Source organism: Podarcis filfolensis (assembly GCF_964270895.1).
Source record: "Podarcis filfolensis genome assembly, chromosome: 5".
NCBI classification, from domain to species: domain Eukaryota; kingdom Metazoa; phylum Chordata; class Lepidosauria; order Squamata; family Lacertidae; genus Podarcis; species Podarcis filfolensis.
The window spans coordinates 73872635-73900361 of NC_139608.1; the positions used below are offsets into that span (position 1 = coordinate 73872635).

A 27727-nucleotide genomic window follows, 5' to 3' on the forward strand; every position below is an offset into this window, starting at 1 on the left:
AAATTCAACCCTATTACCCTTCTCATAGAACAGAATCTGGGTTAACATGGCTTTCCTCCTCTGGAACAACAGGCTGGAATACTCTAATTCTGACCATTATGTGCCTGGCATCCCTTACCCCCAAAGCACTAAAAGCTCTAACTGCAAAATTAAGGAATTGGCCAACGGACCCAAGCCTTTCATTTATGCACATTAGCTTCAGGGAGAAAGCTTTGCAAATTTGCCGTGAAAAACAAAGCACACCAGTTCTGAAATCTAAAGAGGTAAAAGCAAGGGAATAAAAATAAAGGGCACAAGGAATGATTTGCAAAGCAAACTGCACTTGCTAGCAAGGAAAAGGTAGCAATATGAGATGGAGCGTTAGGATGTCTTGGGTCCATATAGTTCAGGAGGAACACACAACAACAAAAATATAAGTTCCAGCCTACATGAACAGTAAGACTCCCTAGACTGCAGCAGGAGGATCAAGCTTGAGGATTCCCTCACAAAAAGAAATTCCTGCACATAGAAAGTGAGCAAGTCAGGTTCTAGCCAAGCCTTCTCCCTAACATGCTAGTCTTCTACATACAAAGAGGTGATTTTTAAGCTATATCTATCTAAATATTGAGGAGAATATTCAAAACATGAGATTTACCCCACTCTCGGTCTGAAGTACAGTTCAGAGCCAGTTTTACCATGTAATAGGCACATACAATCTGTTAACTATTTGCAATAGGAAGGACCCATTTTTGTGCCCCAAGTCAAGTGCCTGAAGCCCTTGCAATGCCAATAAAATGTTGTCACTCAGTATGTTGTGTCTGTGTGTAATAACTACTGGTACACCCTTCCGATTTGTTTGCATGTTCAGGACATTTGTTTTCTCATCGGTACAGTGGTACCTCGGGTTACATACGCTTCAGGTTACATACGCTTCAGGTTACAGACTCCGCTAACCCAGAAATAGTACCTCGGGTTAAGAACTTTGCTTCAGGATGAGAACAGAAATCGTGCTCCAGCAGCGCAGCAGCAGCAGGAGGCCCCATTAGCTAAAGTGGTGCTTCAGGTTAAGAACAGTTTCAGGTTAAGAACGGACCTCCGGAACGAATTAAGTACTTAACCCGGAGGTACCACTGTACTAATGTAACTGTACATTAGTACAGTTTATAGTTTGTAAGTCACCTGGAGTTACTTTGGTAAAAAAGCGGCCAATAAATTTAATAAAATAATAACGAGCAACTATTTAGGTCCCACAGCAAAAATGACACCGTTTCCCCACAGCTCTGAAATGACCAGTCTCAAATTGACAGTGCCCCCCCCAGTGCAAGCTCAGCTTTCACAATAAATATAGCAATTCAACATTGCTTGATGACAGGTATACATCACTCCTCTATGTATAGTGCCACCACCCATTAATGGGCCTGTACATAAGGTTTTTTATCCATTGGGCAGGATTGGCAGAGAGAATCAGAAGCTACAGAGTTCCATGTTACTGCATAGAAACAAGAGAGGCAAGTTGCTGAACCAACATAATAGCCAAAGTGAAAAATGTAGAGGGTGGCTCCAGAAGCCGAAGCAAGGGAAAGGTCCATGTGAGCCTGCCCACACCTATGGCATGTTGGGAGATGAAAGTAACCAATGCTGCTGAGAAATTCACCAGCTGGGCCTGCTCCTGCACCTTTAACAACTGCGAAACATGCAGAAATAAGTTGGGGTGATTGTAGAACAGTGTTTCCCGAACTTGGGGACTACAATTCCCATCATCCCTTGCTAGCTAGGGATGATGGGAGTTGTAGTCCTAAAACAGCTGGAGACCCAAGTTTGGGAAACACTCTTGTAGAGCAGGGGAACCAACAGCCATCCAGCACCAAAGCTAAGCTAGAACTAGACCCAGGACAGGATGAGTTGGGGTACTGTACCAATATCGCCTAAGTAATGTGTCTCTTAAGGTGCTGTCTGGACTTAACAGCAGCCATTTCTGGGCATTTTGGAAAATGAGTGAGCATAGAAAGTTCTTCACGCAACACATCAAAGCAAAAGGTTATTTGTTAATTACATCTTAATTCAAACCAGATTCCATTCACTCCACCAAGAACTCTATTACGCTCAGCAAAAAAAGAAGATGGAATGTGCTATTGATGAATAGCATCACTCTCATATTTCACAGTTATGCAAGATGCACCTTCAACCCATATAGAAAGAATATCAGCATGCCTATCAAGTTCCTCTCTCGGCTTAATTATGCTTAGCCTTCAAAAAGAGGTTCAAATGCTGTTGCATCTTCACAAGAGACCCAACGTCAAAGAAACCGCATTCTCCTTTCCATTCTGTAATAATCCAAATATTTTTATCATCTAAACACAGGAAGTTTTCCACTCCATAATTCTAATACAGCGCAAGTGCGCACAGATAGAACTCTCTTTTTATCTGAATATCAAACGATACAAACAATTTATTATGTCTCTTTATCCAGGCAGATAAATAACACCCCGTGACGTGCAGCAAAGGGCTTCAGTTTGTACGCAACTGAAGTGTGGGGGAAATGGTCCTGTTTGAAAGGAGTGTACAGTGTGCAGGGGAGTGCAATTTCAGATTTTAAGAAAGAGAGCAAAGAGATTACAGTAGCTGGGCAACAGTCACGATAATGATCAAAGATTAGGCTTCTGGGTATCATCAAGCCTTGGCTATATTCAAGACTATCCTGTGCGTATGCTCATCCTATGCAAGGACTGAACTCTCCGGAATTCTATGCGGTGGTTTGTTTTTGAAATTACTTTGCACAAAACCATCTCCTTAAGTCATTCTGTTCACAAAATGCCTTGTAACTCTGCCCCATATTGTTTATTGCAAAATCGATGTAAGTGACTTTGACTTTTCTCTCTCTCGAAAAATCGCTTCACAATTGATTGTGCAACTTAGGTTCTACTAATGCTAATCATTCTTGGCTGCCATCTCCACAGGTAGTATTTGTCCCCGGGGTCTTGTGGCATCTTCTTGGCAAAACATTTTCTTTTTATTCACCTTACACTTCTCTCTACATTTCTGATTTTTATATTTCCCCTTTGTCATTATGCAGAATTTATTTTGAGTAGAACCTAGTTGGCAATGAACTATCTATTAGGTAATTAAATATTTGTAATGTCTGAAGTGTTCAAAGTTTTGTGAGCTGCAACCCCCCCTCATTTTTATACATCTGCAATTTTGTTTTGACAGAAAGTCCTCATGAAAAATTGCCTCTAAATTTCTCCTAAATATGTACTTCTTGGCATGTGAGTTTGCCTAACATGCATTATTTTGCAAAGCAACTTCCCCTAATGATGTACCTTTTTATGCATACTTTAGTATATGCTTTTTTGTATACATTACAGGTGAACCACACTGCAAAATTCAGAAATGTGAAATTTCCAAAGGATGGCTGTGTTTTGGTTTGTGTACAGTGGTACCTCGGGTTACATACGCTTCAAGTTACATACGCTTCAGGTTACAGACTCCACTAACCCAGAAATAGTGCACTAGAAGGATGTTTATAGGTTTAACACTACTTGTTGTGACACACCAAGCTGATCACAGATCATTTGTCAGGTACCTGCCCACCCCTCAACTGGCAGGCAGCACAAGCAGTTGTTATATGGAGGTCTTGGTGGCTTGCCTATTGCATCTGTTAGGTTACATTTAACTTGAATAATCTGCTACATACTTATAGATATTATATTAAAATGTATTGTAGACGTTATAACTTTGTACCCAAACTTTTCCTTCATGCAAATTCTGCTAAGCCCATCAAGCCTATTAATTAAGGATCTTCTAGCTCCTTATCTTCTAGTCCAGGCAGGGATCTTCCGAAGTCTTTTTTTAAAAAAATAAAATAAATCAGTTCAATCTGTTATAATTGCCAGCGGTACCAATAGTTGCTGCTATTTTAACCTCCGCTTTCCTATGGGATAAGTTTGTCAGCTGAAGTATTTAGCTTCCCATTCATCTCTCTCTCTTGTTCTCCTTGCCTCTTAATGTCTTCTATGGTCCTTTCTTCTGCTACTGCCCTTCACCCTCTATGTTTTCCAATACACCCCAATGTTATTTTTTAACCTCCCCTCAGATTCCTGCCAGGTTTTCTAATTGTCAGGGCACAACATTTTATCCCGAAGCGTTACAACTCTCCTTTTCATTTCCTTCCACTTTTGCATTTGATTAAATTTCTCTGCAGGGGGCAAACCTCAAAAAGATACCATAATATTGATGTGTTTGAAATCATCCTTCTGATCCATGGGGCAATGGGCATATAAGCTGATACGTTTTCCCAAACAGGCATACTTGAATGTGCCTATAGGGCCTTCAGCCTCGCCAGTTACTAGGAGTTTCAGAAGGCTTTTGGAGAGAGTTTTGCAGGCATTTTGCGCTGCAGAATCAGTGTGCCTGGTTAATATTTTCTGCACGACTGGTACTTCAGCACGACCCTGTCATGTTTTGTGTTTAAATTTGTCTTCATGATTTTAAAACGCCGCAACTATCCTCAAGCCTATGGAGAGGTGGGAAAGAGGAGATCCATACCATAAATTTAAAGCAAAGCCAACAGACATGACTTCCCACAAAGAATCCTGGGACCTGTCATTTCCCTCTCACAGGGCTACAATTCCCAGTACCCTTAAACTACAGTTCCCAACATTTTCAGGGTGTGTGTCATGTGGTTCAAAATGTGCACTGGATGTGCTTTAAATGCATGGTGTGGGTATGATGTCAATACATATAAGGCACCTGGTTTAAGGAACTCACCATGACCCAGAGGTTTGTGGGGCTCCAGTTTGCTCATGCGTTGTGGTCAAACCCCAAACTACTAGAACAGGGCCAATAATTTTCAGAGCATATGTTTGGACACAGTCTTAGTAGCCTTAGGGTAGATCAGCTACATTGTTTTATAATAACCATTGATCTGATCCTATTACCCCCGTAGCACCAAACATTGATTTCTTTTGTCCCCCACCCCCCAGTGCTACTCACCCAGAAATGTTTTATTTCTTCTGCGAGACCTAAATGATTATTTCTGTCGCAACGCCTTTTCAGTTCTTCAAAAGTACCTCACAGGGTGAACTATTGTCATTCTAGTATTAAACTGCTTTTCTTTTTAATTGACACCTTTTGCCCCACCTCAAAGCATAATGTGGTGTAGAACTGATGAAAAGGACACAACTGATGAGAAGAACTGATGTCCAGGCAAAAATCAATAACCAAGTTGATGTACGTGGCAATTCAATACGTACACAAAAAAACAAATAAACAAAAAACTGGTGTGAGGTATCTTTTAAGCTACTGCTTTTATAACATCGGGGAAGCCATTTTGCAGGTTTTCCCCCTCAGCCATGCCTTCTGGAGTAAGTAGGCCACATATCTTGGTCAAAATACTTGAAGAATAGAGTTTAAAGAAACACCACAAGGATCACATCACAACTTAAGATGGTTCACGTGTGTATACTGTTTTTCCTACTTCTTCTCCATATGATCTCTCATATGTTTGGAATCACAAGGAGAAAGGTTGGTGTGAACCAGGTTTATGTTTGAAATGAGGGCTGTATGCAAATGACCTCTTAAAATTCTCCACCTTGTTTGAGGAGAAAGAAATCTGGGCAGTGCGGGTGGGTGGGGGAAATGACATTTCGCTGATGGGAACAGAAATTATCCATCAGTTTCTTGGGGGCAGATCTCACCATTAGGACTGGGGAAAAAAAAACACTCAACTGGAGTTAAAACACGGACTCAATGGAAGCCTTTTATTTGGCAAATTCACCACTTAAGAGATTAAGATCACCACCTCCTCCCTTCAAGTGTCACAATCAAAAAGCATTTCAGTGACCTGAAAAGCATGTAGAACTTTGCAGTTACTCGAAGCACATCCCGCTGCTGTGCTTTCTGTTTGACAAAAACAAAAACATACCTTGTGCTTAAATTTGTTGGAATTCTTGTTCTCTTTCTTATTTAGATCAATGAAGTAGTGAGTGATGCGTTCCTTAGACTTGGAATCCATGTCCCACGAAATCTTGAAGGAATCACAGGTGATGTTGCTGATTTTGATGTTGTGTGGAACAGGAAGCTCCTCCATCTCTGCAATTCCACTGTCTTGCGATTTGTTCCCTGTACAGGAGGGAAGAGAGAATAAAGAACCTCTGTCATCAAGAGTGGCGTTGGAGATTGATTGCCCCTTCTAATTTTCCTGGAAAACAAGAGGGAATTGTTTTCTTCATTAATGGTGCAGGATTAGGGTGTGTGTGTGCGTGTAGCTGTTTTAAGAAGCCAAAATGCTGGGCAAGACCAGGGGGTGGAGCCAAGCCAGAACCTGTCATGTCACACAGGCAGAGCAGAAATGGGAAGGTGACAATTTGGAGATTTCTGGATCTCAAGACCTGGTCCATACATGCCATACTCTGAGGTAGAAGAATAGAGATTGCTCGATTCTGGGGTCCACGCAAGGAGGGGTTTCTGTTGCATGGGCAAATCTGGACACAATGCTTCTTATTTCTTTAACTGTAACTTGTTGTTGATATGATTTAAACAATAAAAACTGAGCATCCTGATCTGGGGAGACAAATAAATAAATGACACAGTTGCCATCTGAGGCCTTAACTGCTACAGCAGGCCTCCTCAACCTCGGCCCTCCAGATGTTTTTGGCCTGCAAATCCCATGATCCCTAGCTAGCAGGACCAGTGGTCAGGGATGATGGGAATTGTAGTCTCAAAACATCTGGAGGGCCGAGGTTGAGGAAGCCTGTGCTACAATCTACTCTGCTGCAGGAGTGGAGAAAGCCTGAGTGATTACCTGACAGAACAACATTTTACTCTTTTGTACCAGTACTAGGCACCTGCCAACTGTACACAAGAGATAGTGCACAGGTGCTGCATAGATGCAGAGCCTATAACTGGACTGGGGAGCCTGTGGCCCTCCAAACGTTGTTGGACTCCCAGTTGCCATCATGGCCAAGGGGTCAGGGATGATGGGATGTCCAACAGCACACCCATAAGCAGGGCCTGCCCACAAACGCAAATGGGATTAATCCACGTGACTCAATGCTCATCAGCATTAGTTAAGACTGCAGTCTGGTTCACAGGAAAGTCAGGCTGAGCTAATGTGAGTTTTTTCTTTTCTTTTTACTATCCTGAGAGACATATGAAGTAATTAATGTCAGAGAGAATTGTTGCTGTTCCAGAAATGATTGCTTTGCTAATTTAATAGCTAATGCCAGCCACTATTCCAGTCCACTGGAATATTTTACTTACTTACACACACACACACACACACACACACACACACACACACACACACAATTTAATTAAGCTTCAATGCACATTTTAGACCTGGGTGCTAAGAAGGCCTTAATGCAGGAATGGAAATGTCTGCTAGCATTTATAAGCAGCAGCAATAAACAGTAACATCACTTTTATTGCACAGCCCAGTCAGAGCTTGTGGCCTGCTCTGTGCAAATGGTACAAGATGTTTTGGAGATTTATTTATTTAGCTTCTATAGAAGAACTAAGCACTTGCATTTGGTTCAGCATCCCGCTTCCCACAACAGTAACCAAATGCAAGGAGGGTTTGATGACAATGGCGCTTCTCTGTTGTTTGTTCATCTCCTTCAACTTAGTCAGAGACAAACGGCCTATGAACCTGGAGGATGAAAGCTATCTGTCAGCTAATTACCAAGTAGAACCTCCAGGTGCAGAGGCAGTCTACCTCTGAACAGAACAAAAAAGGCCTTTTGGCTTTAAAACCTGCTTTGTCTAATTGCCTTTTAAAGGTGTCTAATCTCTTATGTCTTGGGAGAAAAGCAATGACAAACCTAGACAGCATCTTAAAAAGCAGAGACATCACTTTGCCAACAAAGGTCCGTATAGTTAAAGCTATGGTTTTCCCAGTAGTGATGTATGGAAGTGAGAGCTGGACCATAAAGAAGGCTGATCACCAAAGAATTGATGCTTTTGAATTATGGTGCTGGAGGAGACTCTTGAGAGTCCCATGGACTGCAAGAAGATCAAACCTATCCATTCTGAAGGAAATCAGCCCTGAGTGCTCACTGGAAGGACAGATCGTGAAGCTGAGGCTCCAATACTTTGGCCACCTCATGAGAAGAGAAGACTCCCTGGAAAAGACCCTGATGTTGGGAAAGATAGAGGGCACAAGGAGAAGGGGACAACAGAGGACAATATGGTTGGACAGTGTTCTCGAAGCTACCAGCATGAGTTTGACTAAACTGTGGGAGGCAGTGGAAGACAGGAGTGCGGTGCGTGCTCTGGTCCATGGGGTCGCGAAGAGTCGGACACGACTAAACGACTAAACAACAACAATCTCTTATTTACAGTACAGTTGCACATTTAACTAATGTGATTTCAACCTTGAAGTTGAAACAGTGCAAATTAAATGCATGCAAGGAAATGCTATGGCCTGGACCTTGGGGCTCCTATGTGTGAAGCACATGCTCCACAACTTCAAGAAGTTCCCATGGCTTGGATCTGAGCAGCTGTTGATGAAGCCTGGGTGGCAGAGTTGCAACTACTATATCATGGGTGGGGGAACCTGCCCGCTCAGGCATTGAAGGGCTACAGCTCCCATCAGGTCTAAACACTGGCCATTTGGGCTGATGGGAGTTGGGAGCACAGCAATTGGCGACCTGGGAGAGGATTTCAACAGCAAAAGGCAAGGTGTTCTGATTGAAAGACACTTTAAGTGCTTTTCTGGCATAAAAGCAGAAATTAAAAGTGTGTGTGTGTGTGTGTGTGTGTGTGAAATCAGGATGGGAGGACTCTGAAACTCCCCACCCTTCTCTCAATAACTAAAGCCCCGAACCACCACCAACACTTGGAATTTGCCTGACTTTTATTTCTTGTACGAGGGAAGTTTTTGTATGCTGCACCACAGCACACATAATTTCAGTGGCAGGTTTGTTTTTGGGTGTTTGTTTTGGCTCTGCTCCCTAGGACAGCAAAGTGCCTTGGATCAATCAGCCTATCAGTATGCAAATTACTGCACTATCCATCTCTTGTTAATGCATTTTCCTCCCACCCCCCTCCTTCGTGCCAAACACAACATACCATCTTTTTTAATAAGAAAAACCCGATTCTGGGCTTCTACAAATGTGTGCCTAGCAATCCTTCTCCTCCTGTCACCTTCGGTCACCACTCTGGGTGTATTTACAGTTGCACTGCGTTTCCAAAGAGCACCCTGCCAGATTTCTGCAGTTCGCGCAGGAGAGGGAGGAGCCAAGTGCCCACTGACATCCCACTGCCAAGGGAGAAGTGTCTGTACTAAAATTAGGCCTTCTCTCCCGCATAGCAGCTCTTTCCTGCAGTGGTGCCACCAGCAAGTGCGAAAGCAGGCAGGGCTATGTGATGTTTATCAGCTTCATGCTGCATGAGACGGTGGGGAGGTGCAAAATGACACTGCAGAAGGGGAAAAGGCAGCGAATGGGAAAGGGGTGTGTGAAAAAGACACCACACCAGGAAACCAAGAATGTGAGGAGAAAGAGATAAAGCAAAGGGGCAAGGAGAAAGCTGAACTAAAACATTTGCAATTGATGGAAAGCTCCTGCTGAATGCAGACTCCGGACTCTAGCCAAATGGCCGTGGCTCTCATTCCCCAATTTAATGCCCAAGTCTCCTACAGTTTCTCCTTGAGTTGATGCAGGAGCTTGTGCTGTTAACAGATGCATTACAGGCAAGAAGTCAACAGGTGTGGTTCTCACCAGCAAAGGGAGGCAGTAAGGAAGGGCCGCACCACCTTGCATGCCTGCATATTGCGCAGCATCGCCCCTCCAAAAGGGAGAAAAAAAATTGCCTCGGAAAGAGATGGCAAACCATGTTATGCAAACCAAGCAAGAGGTGTTCTGGCTCTGGACAGGATGATTCAGAGTTTTTGAATGAAAAAGCCTGACTCAATGACAGCAGCTGGCTTCCTTCATTTATTTGTAAATAACCAAAGAGCTTCTCTAAGTTGCTGGGACATGTTTTGGCATTTTACAGCAATTCCAGCAGAAAATGCCTGTGACTGTAATAAGCCCAACACTTGGACCCAACAGTCAAGGCAGTGAGGTGGGTAGTAAAATGCAGCGGTCATCTCTGTTTGTGGAATGCATGTCCTAGGCCCCGAAAAAGGCTCTTGCTTCTGCATCACATTGCCAAAGACCGGGACCACACAAATTCAAAAGAGATGAGAGAACATGTAGAAAGCAGGAGTCAGGATAGCTCAGTTGGTTAGAGCGTGGTGCTGATAATGCCAAGGTTGCAGGTTCAATCCCCTTATGGGACAACCGCATATTCTTGCATTGCAGGGGGTTGGTCGAGATGACCTCAGGGTCCCTTCCAAGTCATCAGTTCTGTGATTCTACCTTTAAAGTGCATCACAGAGTGATGAGGGCTAGTCACTTTTATCTTTAAAATGACACGTGCACTGGGTCACTGGACATGCCCAGGAACGGACTGCCTCCGTCAGGCATGGAGGCTAAGCAGCGAGAGGAGAAGCAAGGTGGAGAGGAGACAAATCAAGGCTTTCTCGGCACTGCATTGTGTTCAGTTCCCTGGTTGCTCATCATTTCATCCCCTCAATGGGCTGGCTTCTTATCATCAATGGTGTGGCTCTCCAGATGTTGATGGACTTCAGTTACAGCTATCGCTGAACATAGGCCTTGCTGACTGGAGTTGATGAGACTTGGAGCCCCAAGTACCCTATCCTTGCCCTCCCCTCCCCCCAAGCATGTTTGTCTGTACAAAGGAACATTTGGTTTCCCACCCCTACCATAAACACAAAGGGGAGGGATCCTGGCCAGTGATGGCGCCCCATTGCTCTTACTTTATGTTAAGAATGCAAGAACTGTGTTGGTTAGATCAGCCTTGGAAGCTCACAGAGCATGGCAGATATAAACATTCTCCATTGTTGTCCCTCTGCATATTGCAATCAAGAGGTATACAACTTTGGTTGACGTGAGCAAATTCTTCCAGTTCCACCTCATTATGCATTAGATTCCAACATGATTGTCTCCTGGCCAGAATGAATAATTTTGGAATGTTGATAATGTATTTTGCATACAAGGAGAGGAAAAAATATGACGACCCAGCTTCCTTAGAAGACAAGATTCTTATTCTTCTAAGCAACATTTTCAGGTAAAATGTGGGCCTTAAAAAACACACACATCTTTATTTTTCTTTCTGCTCTGGGGCACTCCAGCAGGACCAAAAATTAAATTAAATTAAATTAAATACAACACACAGAGACCAGGCTGGGAAATATCAGCTTTTCAACATTGTGGTATATCACCAGCCAAACACTGGGGTGTGGCGATATACCGTGATGTTGAAAAAATAAGCTGCGTTGGCCTCAGCCTACAAGGCCCTGGGTGAAATTGCCATAGCTCTCACTGCGGGAGCTGAAGCGCTTTCACCCCAGCGCCTAGTGGGCTGGGACAATGTAGCTTGTTTGAGTGGCTCACAAAATCATCCCGGTGCTCCCCCTGCTTGCGTGGGAGCAGCGCCAGGTTGGGGGGTCCTTTAACTGCTTGGCTGAAGGGAGTGGCAACCTCACACTCCTTAGCCAAGCAGTTTAAAGATAAAGAGGGAGGAACAAGTTGTATTGGCACCTTGCTGATTTAGCTTTTTTTCTCCCTCTGCGCAATATGAGGGCAGAGTGGGATGGCGGTTTCACTCAGCGATATATCGCTGATGGAACTGCCACCACTCCTGAGTCCCTCTGCTAGCAACACTCACCGGAGGAAGTAGCTAGCAGAGGGACTCAGGAGCAGTGGCCGTTTCATCGGCGATATATCACCGTGTGAAACCACCATCCCACTCTGCCCTCATACCGCTTCTGGGCGATATATTGATGTATCACCCAGGCCTAACACACCCAGCTTCCCTACAGGACAGGCACCCTTGAATATTTGTTTTATGTTGCCTTTCTTAAAGTTCTGGAAATTATACACCCCCCCCCATAAAAACACTGGCAGATTTCAACTGTGGCAGCCCAGAAGTTTAACAGCCACCCCACTTGTGGGAACCCCATTTTTAGTGTAGTGTACTTCAGTGGGTGGCTTGTGAAAGATGTTGAACATGTGTCGGTCCAGGAGCAGCTCTTGATTAATGCCAATTGTCCAAATTATGGAGGAACACACCACAAATCATGCCGGAGATGGAGGGTCGTCCATGGCAGGGACACACTCCTAGGTTGCACCCGCTCTGCCTTTCAAGTTGGCAGACATGGGCTTGTGTGACACAGTGGGATGCAGTGAACTCCCTAGACCCACTGGGGAGCATTGCCAGGATTTTTGCCTCATAAATCCTGGCTTTCCCCTGCCTGAACCTCCTTGCTGTCTGCGGAGGGCAGTTAGGAGGGACCACCACTGACTCATGACGTAGCTGGAAACCCTAGTGCAACTTCTACTGTTCTACTGTCCAACAGTTAAACTTGTACGCTACCTCTTGCACGACCACTTGCACTAAACCAGCCCTCAAAATGTCTCGTGCTGATGTTACGCTGGATCTCACTTGTGGATTCAGACATAGTGCCCTGCTACTGCCAGCAAACACCTTAAAGGTAAAGGGACCCCTGACCATTAGGTCCAGTCGTGGCCGACTCTGGGGTTGCAGCGCTCATCTCGCTTTACTGGCCGAGGGAGCCGGTGTACAGCTTCTGGGTCATGTGGCCAGCATGACTAAGCCACTTCTGGCGAACCAGAGCAGCGCACGGAAACGCCGTTTAACACCTTATGCACCCGTAATTAATAGCTGCCATTGACATACCGATTTCTGGTTCAGGCAGGCAAGTACAACACTTGATCACACAATAGCTTGTTCACTTGCTGCCGAACATTCAAACTGCCTCCATTAAGTCACATTGTGTGTTTCTTCAGGTAACCTCTGAGTCTCTGTATGAGAGAGTAATTTCTGCCTTTTCAGTCCCTCTGCACCATTCAGAAATGTGCAAGAGCCTTTTATATTCCCTGCTATTCATCTTTTTTCCTCAAGTAAAAAGCTACTACCTTATAAGCCTTTAATTCACAAGAAAGGTGATTCAAGCCGGGGAGCTGAAAATCTAAGCCACATTCTTCTTCTTCTTTGAGCTCCGGACTAACCTTTCTTTCTTTATTATTTCTTTTTTACAAGTTAAGGTAAAAAATACCCTCAAGGAGCCTTACAATAAAATGAAATATTAATGTCCAAGAAATAAAATATCAATGGATGTAATCAATAATGAACACCAAGGCCCAGTGTACTAAAAACAGTACCGAGGTGCAGCAGAAATAAAATAAAATATTGATAAATATGAAATATCAACAAAATCCAGCAAATACACAATGGTCCAAAAAGACTAAAATATAGTACCCAACTACAGCCAAAAACCATTAGCAGATGGGCTGTCAGCATTTCACACAACATTCCCAATGTGAAGACTGCAAGAACTGAAACCCTCATAATGTATTTATTTATAAAACAATATTTGTATACCTCCAGCAATAAAAATAAAAGCAGTTACACACACACACACACACACACACACACACACACACACACGTGCATACAATAAAAACATAAAAAATTATATCAGAGATCATCCTCTATTAAAGGAAAATATTTGCTTACCATAACTGCCTGCACAAGTACAATGGTAGTTTTGTTGCTTTATTTTGAATTCTTTTTCTTAACACTGAATTTGACTTTTTTGCCCTGAGCTAAAACTAATCCTAGGGTTGAATTCTGAACCCATCAAAACTGCATGCAGAGAAGGTTTGAGGGACATTTGTATATCCTTTTACTGAAAACTACTCACTTGACATGGACATTAAAACACATGCATCTCTGGGTTTCATTTTCACGCTTACATTTTCCCTCTTTTCCCTCAGCCCTTTCAATTGCATATACTACGATGCACTTTACACCTTAGTTCAACAGAATTTACCGTCAGGTTACCAGCTCACAACTATCGGCATATGTGGACAGGTAGGCTGCTAAAAGTTTGTTGACCAATGTTCACAAGTGCATTTCCTCAGTTACATATTGATTTGTAAACTCAGCATTTTTGGCCAGCGGTGGCTTAATATGGGGTGGAGGACAGTGAGAAGGGATGCCCATGGGCCAGAAAGATCACTTGCAGCCAGGACATACTCTTATCAATCAGTTATAAATCCCTACTAACCTCTTTGGCCAGACTTTGATAGGCAATCATGCCAAAAGCAGCTCTCTTTAAAATGGGGTGTAGAGGTGCCACATATGTGAAGTATTATGATGGCAACCTCTATCAGGGAGCCCTTAACAGCAGCGTCCCTTAACAGCAGCAGTGTGGGCTGCTGAGGGTAAATTCTGTTGAACCTGCTTAGGGGGCAAGCCTAAACAGAAAGGTTTTATAGGCATCCTGGGCAGCCACAAGTCAACTGCTCTGCCTGATTGCCAAGAAGCTTCCTTATTTAGTCTCCCTGTTGTTTTCTTGCTTGGTGAGAGCTGCAGGCTGGCACAGAGATTGTAGCGCTTCTTAACATCCTGGGGCATGCTGCAGGTTTGCTCAATTTGCCCAAGACTACAATTCCTCAAGGACCACCTCTCCCCATATGAACTGCCCTGAACCCTGCGGTCATCATCCGAGACCCTTCTTTGTGTGCCTCCTCTACAAGAGGTCTAGAGGGTGGCAATGCAAGACCGGGCCTTTTCTGTGGTGGCTCTCTGTTTCTGGAATGGTCTCCCCAGGGAGGCATTCCTGGTGCCTTTATTACATATTTTTAGGCACCAGGTGAAAACATTCCTCTTCTCCCAGGCCTTTGGCTAATTAAACAACCTACGGCCTTTTTAATGTGTTTGTCGGATGGGCATTGATTTATTGCCACTCTGTTATGTATTTTGTGTTTTCACTTTGTGTTTTCATGATGCAAACTGCCGTGTGATCTTTGGATGAAAGGCAGTATATGAATTTAATAAATAATAATAAAACAAGTAATAATAGTAGTAGTAGTAATAATAATAATAATTTTCAGGCCAAATTCTGTGAAGTTTTGCATGGGAGGTGCTTTTCCTCCTATACTCAGGAGTGCCAATTTCTAGGAAAGTGCTTAAGGGAAAAATACCACCAACACTCTACAGAATGTTGTGCTAATTTTAAACATAGTAAAAATAAATAGCTCCTTTGGTCATGTGCAAGGATGCCTGTTGGGGAACAGGACATTTACCTCAGGCCTACAGATTTTTAATGTGCCAAGTGTACGTCTGAGCCAACAATAGTGATGGAAGCTGTGAACAATTGTTGCTCTTTTCTCCCCACCAACGTCCCCAGCACATGTCTGATTCACAAATGGCTAATTGTATAATTAACTTATTATCCATATGAGCAGTGACTAAAAAAGAGTCACAGTTGTCGAACGCTATGTTAGCACAACATGAACTAGCACACTCCCACTCTTCATTACTGCCTTTCTTCCAGAACAAACACTCAAAGGCAAGCGAAATTATTTTAATTGCAAAATAGGGTGAAAGAACAACCTTTTCAAAAGGACACGTTATAGAGCTGAACTTCTACTCTCTCTTTTTCGCTTTAAAAAAAACTAAAAACTAAAATAAAAATTCCCTTTCAGTCTTCAGGTAGCCAATCAGGTACTTCTGAGAAGTATGCCATGCTCCCTTACTGTTTGCCCCCAGAAATAGAGGTATGTTGTCTCAGATCTTGGATTTGCTATCATAGATAACAGTTTTGTTAGCAGTTCATTGGCCCATCCTCCATTAATTTGTCTAATCTCTTTTTAAAGCCTGATAAGCACTGTATTGGTTGGATTTCCGATGTTGCCTCTGGTGATCTGGTGGCAAAAGGTGTTGCAACGACACATTTTTGTGTGGACAAGGCAAGTTTTTCAGAACCGTTGAGGCAGTTTACTCTGCAGCGTTGCTAGCTATTTTGTCAGGGGCTGTGCCAGTTTATGGAACTGAAAGATGGCTTGAGCCATCAACCCAATGGCCCCTAGGCACTTGCCTCCCAGGCTTCCTCTGGCTTACAGAGGGAATTGTGGGCGATAAAAGAGCAGCAACAGCTGGAACATGAGAGGTTTGTGGCCAAATTTTAATACCACAAAACAACCAACTAAACCTTGGTGGTGGGACCAATGAAGATACCTTTTCTCATCAGAAGAAATTCAGTGTAGTACTATGGATAACATTCTGTCAACACTTAGCATTTTAGCTTGCCAGACTGAACAATCCCCATTCACTTGCATTTCTCAGCATCACTGAATAAATTCTATGCAGTACGAATGGTGCAGAAAAGCAGGTCTTATTTTGACATCTCCCAAGTTTGAATGTATTACATTAGAGCACTTTAAAAACAAATTAATTCACTATCAATGACATAGTTAAAAACTGCATTTTCTCTAATGCCTCATTAAAATGATAAAATATCCTACCATGGATGCTTACAGAATCTTGTCAGAGTCTGCAAAATGCAATCTCTTAGCTATCGTAATTTTGCTCGGTTTTCCAGAAAGGTCCCTTTGCAAACTGCAACAGCAAATTGATTTGTCAAATACATTTCACAAGGTTCTTTGTCAGGGGCTTTCTCCCAGAATCTTATGAAACCCACCAAAGCGATTGATGGTTTTCACCACTTGATATGCTTCACAAATATTAGACCTTTTGTCCAGAGTCTTGCTATCCAAACATAGATCTGGTGAAAGGTTCCCCATTTGAATACTTGTGAAGCTATTTTGCTTCCCGTGAGTTTTGAAGCTTAACATATGGGATACATAGGAGAGCCATTAGTTCCCATAGGGAAGGGGAAAAACAGCTTCAGGGATGAAATCAGAAAGGTGGAGGCTAATGGTCACCCCTGCAGATCATTCACCATCACCCCTTCTGTTTCAGCAACATTTATGCTGGCTGCCCAAGGAAGAGAAAAGCCCTCCTGGCTAGTCAGAAAACTGGGACCCTCCTGAGTGTCAGACCAAACCCTTAAAAAAGCAAAAAACCAGCAAACACTCTCCGATGGGTTTCTATTTTCAAGGTGATACTTGAGGGTCCCCAATTCTTTTTTGAGTCTGATGCTTGGCTATTGCCAGCTGTGACCAGAAAAGAAAAGTTCAGATTCTCACGACGTTAAATTTTGTTCTTGTGCAGTATCATGGAAGCAGTCAGCCTAGGAAATATCAAGGAGGCAGAACCATTAATGGGCAGCACGTTAACTGGTGTTGGAGAGCCTCAGAATATCAGGTGCCAAGTGCAACTAAGAGGGGAAGGGCCATAATTTGTATGTCTTGCTTGCTAATGCCTGGAGGCATCTGAATGACCACTGCTGAAAACAAAAGGCTGATATATCTTGGTCTAATCAACCAAGGCAAAGCAATCAAGTTCTTTTGCTCTCAGACTTATCCGGTTGTCTGCCCGAGGATCTGTGCCACTTGCCATAGAGGATACAGTGGTTGTAACAATAGGCTGCAGGGCTTGCTGTCTTGCCAGCCATCTCCTTTTAGCACATCAAGAGGATGTAGTCATCCATACTCAACTGGTCCTCAACCAAGCAGGAATCAGAGCCCTCCAGACAAAAGGAAACAACTGAAACCCGTTCTGAAACCCTGAGGCTATGAGATAGGTCAAGCTGATGAAGGAAAACTACAAGCTGCTTGATTAAAGTTTGCTTTTGGAGAAAATAGCATCAACAATTCCACCCATACTCTAAATACAGAAAGCCTGCACAGACAACATTGGGGGAAAGCCCAGGCACAGAGGAAAGCAACAAAGGACTAATTGCAACAATAATTTATAATGTGGGAAAGTTCTTACTCAAGTGGTGTTCTTGCTTTAAAACTGGTACAGTGGTACCTTGGGTTACAGATGCTTCAGGTTACAGACTCCGCTAACCCAGCAATAGTACCTCGGGTTAAGAACTTTGCTTCAGGATGAGAACAGAAATCGTGCTCCGGCAGTGCAGCAGCAGTGGGAGGCCCCATTAGCTAAAGTGGTACCTCAGGTTAAGAACAGTTTCAGGTTAAGAATGGACCTCCAGAATGAATTAAGTTCTTAAAGTGAGGTACCACTGTGCATTTGAAGATTATGGACACATAGGAGATATCTGGAAATTTCCAAGCGTTCATAATTTCAGACAAATATGAAATTGTTAAGATCATCTCGTTTCCAGCTTTCCACCTCAAAGCGGATTTGCGATTTATATGGCAGCCATATTTACCACACCAGTGTTTTGCAGGGGAATACAGCTGATGAAGGGGATGAAGGATGAAGGGGAAACACAGTGACCTGTGTCAGGAAACTGCAGCGAACCATGATTTCCGACGTGCACACACCTCAACTCAGTATCTTTGGAAACGAGTGTTTCCACCTTCCCCTTCTGCAGGTCGCCCACACAAAACACAGATTATCTGTGACTAAGAAGTGTTGCACAAAGTAGGATTCAAGCCTCAGAAACATGCTTCGGGCTCGGCCCCAAATCCAGCACCAGGAGGAAGTGAACTCTTTAAGGCTAGGAGTCTTCTTCCTTTGAAGAGCCTCTGAACCACAATAATAGTCAGTCAGGGGCCTAACCAACAGTTAGCTGAACTAGACCCCAAAGTGTGTGTGCTGTGGGGTGTGTGTGTGCAGCATTTATTGCAGGACTGCATTGCTCTTTCTGTGTCATAGCATCTCTTCTCCACCTCTTGTGTACAACACACTACTATAAGCAGAAGAGATTCCCAGAGGGGTGGATCGGAGAGCAAAAGTGGGAATCCTTCAGCATCCAGTGATGCCAAATGCCACCTTAAATTAGAGCATGGGCCAAATGTGGTCCTTTGTCCACAGATTCCCCATCCTAGCTCTAATGCAGCAAACAACTCAATCTTATGGAAGCTTTTCTGCTCTCCAGAAAGCCTTGCTCTCTCCGAGCCAAACCGTTTACCTTTCGCCATTTTATGAAATGCCAAAGAACAAACATTGTTTGCACATTTGAGTGCAAGATTATACCCTTAAAAAGTCAAAAGAGTAAGCACAAGCTGCCAGCTCTACTAAGATCAAAGGGACCACCAAAAGATTAATGTTTTATGCTCCTCTTCACAGGCTTCTCTCTCTTCTGCCATAGCCAGAGCTAAATTTCAAGTTAAATTGTCTAATCAATTCTAAAGCAGTTGTGATCATCACAACTGCAGCTGAAGCAAAATCTCAGCAAACAAAGTGTTTTCCACGTACTTTATTATTCTCTTTATCGTTTCATTACCATCAATACACAGCGCACAGGGAAGAGAAGGCAATACATTTCTGTCAGATATTCAAAGCTTTGTCAGAGGTAACAATACCGGGAAGAAAATAGAATTGAACTAAAAGAGCAAAACATGCCTGAAAGGTCATTTGTGCTTTCTTAATTTTCTTCAGCCTTGTTTTGTTTTTTAGGGTGGGCAAATATAGCAAATATAGCAAGCACCTACAAAAGTGACTTGGGGAGCCTTATACCATGTACAATATATTCAATGTGAATCAGCCACAAGAGACAGCCATTTTAGGTTGAATTAGCAGAAGTGTCATGGTGAAGTCTCAAGAAGAAAAAACTTATTTACACACTATGCAGAATCACAGACTGAAATATTAGAATTGGTCACTGCATCACTTTAAACTGCAAGTGGGGAATCTTATAAACACACACCTCCCTACATATAGTAAATTAGTACATCAGGTTTAGCTTACTCCACACAAACAGGGAGCATTGAGCACTGGAGTGAAATGCACACGAGAGAACATCCACACTATAAATATAAACCGTTTCAAAACTAGTTTAAATGCCAGGACTTCCTCAAAAGAATTTGCAGAACTACCATTCTGTAATGGTGCTGAGATCTGCCTGTCAAACTACGAATCATTGGCTGGCATAGGATGAGTTTCAAACTGGTTTAAAGCTGTAATGTGTAGACATATTAAGAGATGCAAAGTCCTATGATTCTGAACAAAGATGGAGGACAATGCCATAGGACTTCTGCTCCACCAACCCAATTTTGAAAGTCTCATGATGAGGGCATGTCCTGTGGAGAGTGCCAACAAGCTATGTGACATTCTGAATCATGAGTGTGACCTTCACATTCCTGTACATATGTGGATATGCATGTGACCATACGTCAGCCTATATCAGAAAGGGGTGCTATTAAATCAGTTACTCTGCCTAAGGGGTGGAAATTATTTTTCCAGTCAACATGGCCATTGAATTTCAGCTCCTTGAAAAACAGCAGGACATCTGCTACCGATGCCACTCTGTATTCACAGAGTGCCTGTGCAGAATTGTGACTGCCAAAATGGGTTTTCCAAGCACGCCCTTATTTCTCAAGGCAAAAACAACTGCAAGAAAATACCTACAAGATAAGAGGACACTGCAGTTTGGGAGCAAGCAAGGCAGGAAAAAACCCCCGACATAATATCGCTCAAGATGGATATAAGAGCTCTAACAGTGTGAATATTTAAAGTCCTACGGATTGTACCCCAAAGCATATTAAAATTTTCAGAAACAATACTGTTGCAGCTATAGGCATTTGCTGATCAGTCTATGATTTGCGCAAACAAATGAAATGTATGCTGATGTATACTGCATATCAACAGCAAGATTCTTTTCTAGATCGTTTTAACGGGAAGAAGTTACCAGCTCTCCACGTTAAATAGGAATACACTTCCATGGTTTTACTGTGGCTAGAGAACTTGGAAAAGATGGGAGGGATAAATCTCACCCTTAGAACAAAAAAAGGCATCCCAGTACCCCAAGTGGCGAATGGTTAGTGGGTGGTACCATTTCAAGATGCAGTTGGGAACCAAATATCCAGAAAGTTCCCCCTCCCCCATAAAACTACCATACTAGGGAGAAGGTTCTAGGCTAACCTTTTCCTCAATATGCTATTTGCAGGGGGAGGAAGCATTTTTTTGCTTGTTTTATGTATGGAAACATTCAGGCCCTCCCCCCATCTTGAATAGCCCAGCCCAGAGAAAGATAACCTCCCTTGGGGTTTCTGTCCAAATCTTTTAGCTCTCTTTAGGGGCCAGTGGTTGGCTTTGGACTTATTAAGTGTTGCTTAAGTGCCACCTTGATCACCACCTCCACATGAGGTGAACTTTCAACAGAGACGATGGCCTGGAAATGCAACCACCGCCAAAACATCAACCCCACCCCCACCCCCAAGCTAGAATAGATCATTCTTCTTGCATAATAGTGGAATCTCACGGTTGGACAAGGTCATTCTCTAGATGGATTTCTGCTTGAAAGGACATGAGTGACTAATGGACCTGCAGAGTTTTTTAAATGCCAATACCGATTGTCTCTAGCTTCCCATTAGCTTCTCCAGCCATGAAAATTCATAGCACTTTCAAAGAAGCACTCTGTGGGGGTTGAGAGAATAAAATAGCCGGGCTGCAGGCCACACTGACTGGGAGAAAGATATCCCATTCAAGAAGAATGATAATAAGTTGTAGCTATTATCCGGAAAAGTAAAAAAACTGTAAACCAGAAGTGATTTAATCTGGGACTCAAACAGAAGAGCGATTTTCAAATTACCTACCTACAAGAACCCTTATTCCCACATCTATTTGCTTGTTAGGGAACCCATGTGAATCTGCCAAGGAATGCCTTTACCAGCCTTCACCAAGCTGGTACCTTCCTGATGTTTTAAAGTACATCTTCCATCAGCCCCAGTCAGCATCCTAAACATAGGAAAGGCACAAGTTTGGCAAAGTCTTGCCTATATACTGCTGTTATTCTGGGTTCTATGGTACAGTCAATGGTTGGACAATGTTCTCGAAGCTACAAAGATGAGTCTGAGCAAACTGCGGGAGGCAGTGGAAGACAGGAGTGCCTGGCGTGCTCTGATCCATGGGGTCACGAAGAGTCGGACACGACTAAACGACTAAACAACAACAACATGGTACAGTCAGGGCGCTGGCCAGGCCTACTGAGCCTCGCCCGTGTGAACTGAGGGCCAAAATAGATGGGATTCTATTTATTACTTTAGCCCCGGCAATGCTTGCTTTTAAAATAAATAAGTAAATAGCCAGTGGGGCACAGAGAGAACCGAGACTAGGATTGTGACGTGGGATAATGGGGAGGTGCTGCCATGGTTGTAACCAGAACCCTGTCTTCTCTAATCTTCTTATTCACAGTAGGAAGCAAGCAAGCAAGCATACCAGGGTTAAATATGCAAATAATGTCACACCTTGCTTGCTTGACAGTGAGTCTACACACCAGAGTGTGCGCGCACACACTCTCTCTCCTCCATGTCTGCTTTACAGGAAAGATCAATAGTATCTGGTAAGCTTGTTCGCCATTGCTGATTGGCTCGCTTGAACGGCCTGCTGATAAACTCATGAGGGTTTACTGGGTTCCTGGGAAAGAGTTTGACAAGCTTTCTTCTTCTTCTTCTTTGGCGATCACTTGTAGCCAAGTAAGATTGTCTTCCATCAACACTGTTTTAACAATGAGTCCATAAGTGACTGTGGATGCCAATTCTGGATCCACACGTCCTTCCACAGTGGGGACATTGGTTTCCGGGTGGGAGTTGATCACGGTGTGGATTTGCCAAGCGTGCCTTTCTCTTAGCACGTTTCTCCCTTGCTTGCTGAGTTCGAGTGTCTTCAAAGCCCTTGACACCTTTGGTAAAGGCTGTTCTCCAACTGGCGTGCTCGCAGGTCAGTGTTTAAAGCATATAAAGTGTTTAAAGCAGCATAAATCAGTGCTCTATAAAGCACTGTTTTATAGGGAGATAGAAGCAAACCAGATACTTAGACTGACTTAGTCAGTCCCTCTCCACAGAGAATCCTGGGAGCTGGAGTTCTGCTGCGAGATGGGCCTGAGGAATCTCTAACAAAATTCCTAGAAATTTCACCAATTAGGATTACTTCACAGGAAGCCATGTCAGTTCAGCTGGTAAAAATCCAAATGTGAAGTCCACCTGCATTTCAGCTTCCATTTCAAGCTCCTGCATCAACTTACCTCGCTCTAAAGATCTGGCTCTTGCTCCATAAGTGCCAAGTATCAAATTTTGGAAACTGACAAAAATGAGAGTGGCAAAAGGATATAAAGGATTTGTACTTGCAACCTGCAATCATTGGTGCCAACACAGAGAGTCCTGAGCCTCTTCCTTGTACCACCAGCAAATGCTCTTTAATTATAGTACCTGTCCTTTGGCAGCAGGGCAACCCACCGCTTTCTTACTGCTACACCTACCTGCAAAGTGTTAGACCGACTCTGGATGCATGGTAGATCTATTCATTCATAGGTATTTTACATTTCAATGAGTATCATATAACAGATCAAGATAAAAAAAAATTCTCACAATGATCAAGGTTTTAAATACCCAAGAGACTAAGCATCCTGGGACATGTGGACGCAAAGGAAGGAAGAAAAAAGTATACTGGCCACAAAAGCAGAGGAAGAAATGGGTGAGGTGAAAGGCAAATGCTTTGTAAGCAGTACAAGATGAAGACTACCTCAAAATCTGCACTGCAGATATTCTCCAAGATGCACACAGCATATTTGTTGTCAGATGGTTCCAAGTTCTTCATGCCTGGCAAACTCTTACCGCATAAATCATGTTTCTCAACTTTTTTCAAAAGCAGCAAGTCTGCTCCATAAATAACACATTGCTGCTCAGTTTGCCACGGAGACTTGTGTCCCTCAAGATTTAGAGGTCTGAGTTCTTCCCTTTGAAATAATATTTCCTCTGCTTCACAAAAACATAAACTTGCCTGAACTGCCTTTAAGAATCCTGGCTTTCACATATTCTCTTTTTCTTGTGGCATATAAAGAAATGTACTGAAGAGGAAACTTGACTGAAGAATATCAAGGACAACCTTGCAGGAAACTCACTCTGATTTATTTGGAAGCAAGTCTTGTTGACTTCGAAAGAAACTTGCTTCCAAACTAGGGCACATGTACACAGCCAGAGCAAACTGGATTTGAACTAGTTTAACTGTCATGGCTTCTTTGACGAAACCGTGGAAACCGTATTTTTGTGCCCATAATTTTCAACCAGGAGTCCTGGCCCACTCAGAGGACTACAGTTCCCATGATTCTTTTAATTCCTTTCTTCTTTTCTTTTATATGAGTCCTAAATATTTTTCTCATCTAATCTGATTTCAATTACAATACAGTGGTACCTCGGGTTAAGTACTTAATTCGTTCCGGAGGTCTGTTCTTAACCTGAAACTGTTCTTAACCTGAAGCACCACTTTAGCTAATGGGGCCTCCTGCTGCCACCGCGCCACTGAAGCCCGATTTCTGTTCTTATCCTGAAGCAAAGTTCTTAACCTGAAGCACTATTTCTGGGTTAACGGAGTGTGTAACCTGAAGCGTATGTAACCCGAGGTACCACTGTAAGTTAGTGCCCTGTGCAGAGGCTGAGGAGGTTGCCTGTGATGCTTATACGGTTTACTGTTTGCTGCTTTTTTCTTGTACTTAATTAGTTAAATGTTGCACAGATTTTAACTGTCTCGTTAATAATGCTGCTTTACTGAATTGCTTGCTTTTTTAGCAGCTTTGGGAGGATGGATGATCCTGAAAAGCAGCTTGGAAATTGTTTAAGTCAGGGTGGGGAAGCTGTGGACCTCCAGATATCGCTTGACCACAGCTCCTGACCATTGACCATGCTCTCTGGGGCTGATGGGAGTTGTGAGTCTAACAACATCTGGAGGGTCACAGGTTAGCAACCCCCGGTTTAAATAAATACATTGAAGAGTTAAGTTAAGCCATTTTACTAAATATAAATATATAAATACGGTGGTACCTCGGGTTACGAACTTAATTTGTTCTGGAGGTCCATTCTTAACCTGAAACCATTCTTAACCTGAGGCACGCTTTCGCTAGTGGGGCCTCTCGCCACCGCGTGATTTCTGTTCTCATCCTGGGGCAAAGTTCTCAACTCGAGATACTACTTCCAGGTTAGCGGAGTTTGTAACCCAAAGTGTTTGTAACCTGAGGTACCACTGTACTAGGCTGTCTCTGTTTCCTGCTTGCTACCCCTCCCACTCTCCACAAATCAACCCCTCTTTCTTCTCCATTAAACTTCCAAGTGGGACACTGATATATTCCCCTTTCTCCCAATGCCCCTCTCCCTAGTCCTCTGTAGCACAGCAAATGCCTCCTTCAACACCATCAATTTCCATTTGCTCCTTCCTCAATTCTTCCTCCTCTCCAACTTAATTCCCTCTTTGCCAGAGCCCCAAAATTCTCTCCCTCACAAACACTTCATTACCATCTCCCCTATTCCCCTCATTCCTCCAAATGTCAAATTTACTCCCACCCAATTCCACATGCTCCTTCCCTGTTGTTGTTGTTGTTTAGTTGTTTAGTCGTGTCCGACTCTTTGTGACCCCATGGACCAGAGCACGCCAGGCACTTCTGTCTTCCACTGCCTCCCGTTGTTTGGTCAAACTCATGCTGGTAGCTTCACAAACACTATCCAATCATCTTGTCCTCTGTCGTCCCCTTCTCCTTGTGCCCTCCATCTTTCCCAGCATCAGGGTCTTTTCCAGGGAGTCCTCTCTTCTCATGAGGTGGCCAAAGTATTGGAGCCTCAGCTTCACGATCTGTCCTTCCAGTGAGCACACTCCTTCCCTAGTTCCTCCTTTCTCTTCCCCGCTGGAAGCAGAGAACTAAAACTGCTGCACACACAGAGTTGCTTCTTGCCCCACACCAAGGCCTTCTCTTAAACTTCTCAAGTTATTTACCATAGACATGAGTCCTCTCCTTTTCCTTCCGGACCCCTTTTCCTTCTCCCACCCCTGCCTTTAGAATCTTGGGAAACAACCAACAAAAACAGCGTGATGACAGACTAGTGCAACTATAGTATAGACAGATGTAGCATCTCCGAGAGCGGACTTATGATCACAGCCTAAGTTGAGTTTCACATAGGATTGCAGAAGCAAGCAGGACATAATTCTGAACAGTTCTTCTGTAAAGGTCTGTAAGAAGCTCCTCTTGACTCTGAAGCTGCAAGGAGCTCCTTAAAAGATCTGGAGGTTCAAACTGTAAGTGGTAACGCTCCACTTTTCCTTTGCGGTCACGATGAGGATGGGGAGTGACGGGGGTGGGGGTGGGAAGCAGACTACAGTACTCCTGGGCAGGAAATGTTATCCTTTTTTGCAGAAACATGCAAGAATTTGTGGACAGGTTTTTTGTGTTTTGGTAGTGAAAAGGAGGATGAGAAATGAGAAGGATTCATCAATCGATGACAGAAGGAAAGGAAACAAGAAGGACATAAGGCAAGCCTGATCAGGATAGGATTCTGCCAGATTTGCAGCACAATCCTAGGCATATCTACTCAGGTCCCGGTGAGTTCAATGAGACTTACTCCCAGGTCGGCAGCCTAAAGAAGTTAAGCGTAGTCCAATCTCATTTGCAAGGCCAGATTCTTTGTCTCTGAGCTCTAGCAAGGCAGACTCAATTTCTGCTTCAATACCATTTGGGAGGTGAGGAGAATAGAATGGAACTAAATAGTTGGAGGGGCAAGAGACACAATTGTCACTCTGGAGTTTTACATCATGAGCAGTTTAGGGGCAACAGTAGTTAACAGTTACCCCCTGTAAGCACACACAAACAAGCCACACCATCAGTCACTTGGGGAAGTATACACTTGGAGCAGTGAAACTTTTGGGGCTCTTGAATCTATGCAAACCCGTCTTTAAAATTCCATATCTGCAAATACAGACAATACAGTGAATGAATTTATGCACTTGACATAGGTCAAAGGGAGTGAAGATAATTGGCACTTTCCCTCATTTTCTAGAATGTTTTCCTAAAATGTAACTCAGAAAAAAAGAAAAAAAGATCTGGTTCTGCGAGGTTATGTACTATCTGGAATATGGCTGGTTACCAAACCTATTACCAACCGCTACGACATAGCAAGCTGGTTTGACACACTCCTTTGCTCTATATATATCTTGGGAGAACAGTGGGAGGAAGATGTGCAAGAGCTATCTGCTGACATTTATATGATGAAAAATGACTTCAATTTAAGAAAAATGAAGACTGGAGAAGATCAAGTGAAGTGAAGCTGATATTTAAAAGATGACTACTAGGTGACATTATACCAAGTTTAAAAAAGAAAAAGCACACACAAAAATGTCCTATATATACACCACGCAAGCCTCCTTGTGATAATTGTATCAAGAAGGAATTCTGGAACTCAAAGGACTAAAGCCGGAAATTCTGGGCATAGGGCAGAAAATGGGAACACTCCTGAGCATGTAAAAGAGGGGAGGTACATTGATTTTACTCTGCCTCTTGACCTTGGCATAATACAGGCAGCTACACACAAATATTCACCAAATGGAGGCTGCCTCCATCAGGCAAGCTGCTCAAAGTTGAAGCAGAGAGTCTGCCATGCTGCTGCAAAACCCCCTCCCCGATGACCTAGCAGCAACCAGTTCCAAAGACTCAATGCAGCAGCCAGATATTGCAATGAAACCAAGAATCCTTGGGCATAAATCCTAAATTAGACAGGAGCAACAAGAACCAGAGTCTATAGACAAGAGATTCACTGGATGAACAAGTGATCCTCACATTGGATGCAAAGCTTCCTAAGATGATGGCAGAATGCCAGTTTTCTACAGAGATGCAGACAAGACATTTTTCTCTACAGAAATACTTATTAACAATATCCGATTGAGTATCTGAATATGCAAATGGGCTGCTAGATCAATGGGCATGATCCTAGTAAGCAGCTGCAAACGACTACCAACTCCTTCGCAGCACTATTGCGTTGTGTAAAATGTGCAAGAATTAAGGTGGATGCTCAGGAGATACAGA

General features: G+C 43.3%; 1 protein-coding gene across 2 annotated transcripts in view; it reads right to left on the minus strand.

Moving 5' to 3' along the window:
* The window catches only part of PHYHIPL (phytanoyl-CoA 2-hydroxylase interacting protein like), an 80047-nt gene that overhangs the window by 9159 nt on the left and 43161 nt on the right, over positions 1 to 27727 (minus strand). For both annotated transcript variants that reach the window (XM_083614832.1, XM_083614831.1), the window contains one exon: positions 5903 to 6099. In XM_083614832.1, coding sequence (XP_083470958.1) covers positions 5903 to 6099 — 197 coding nt within the window. The remainder of the gene's footprint in view (positions 1 to 5902; positions 6100 to 27727) is intronic.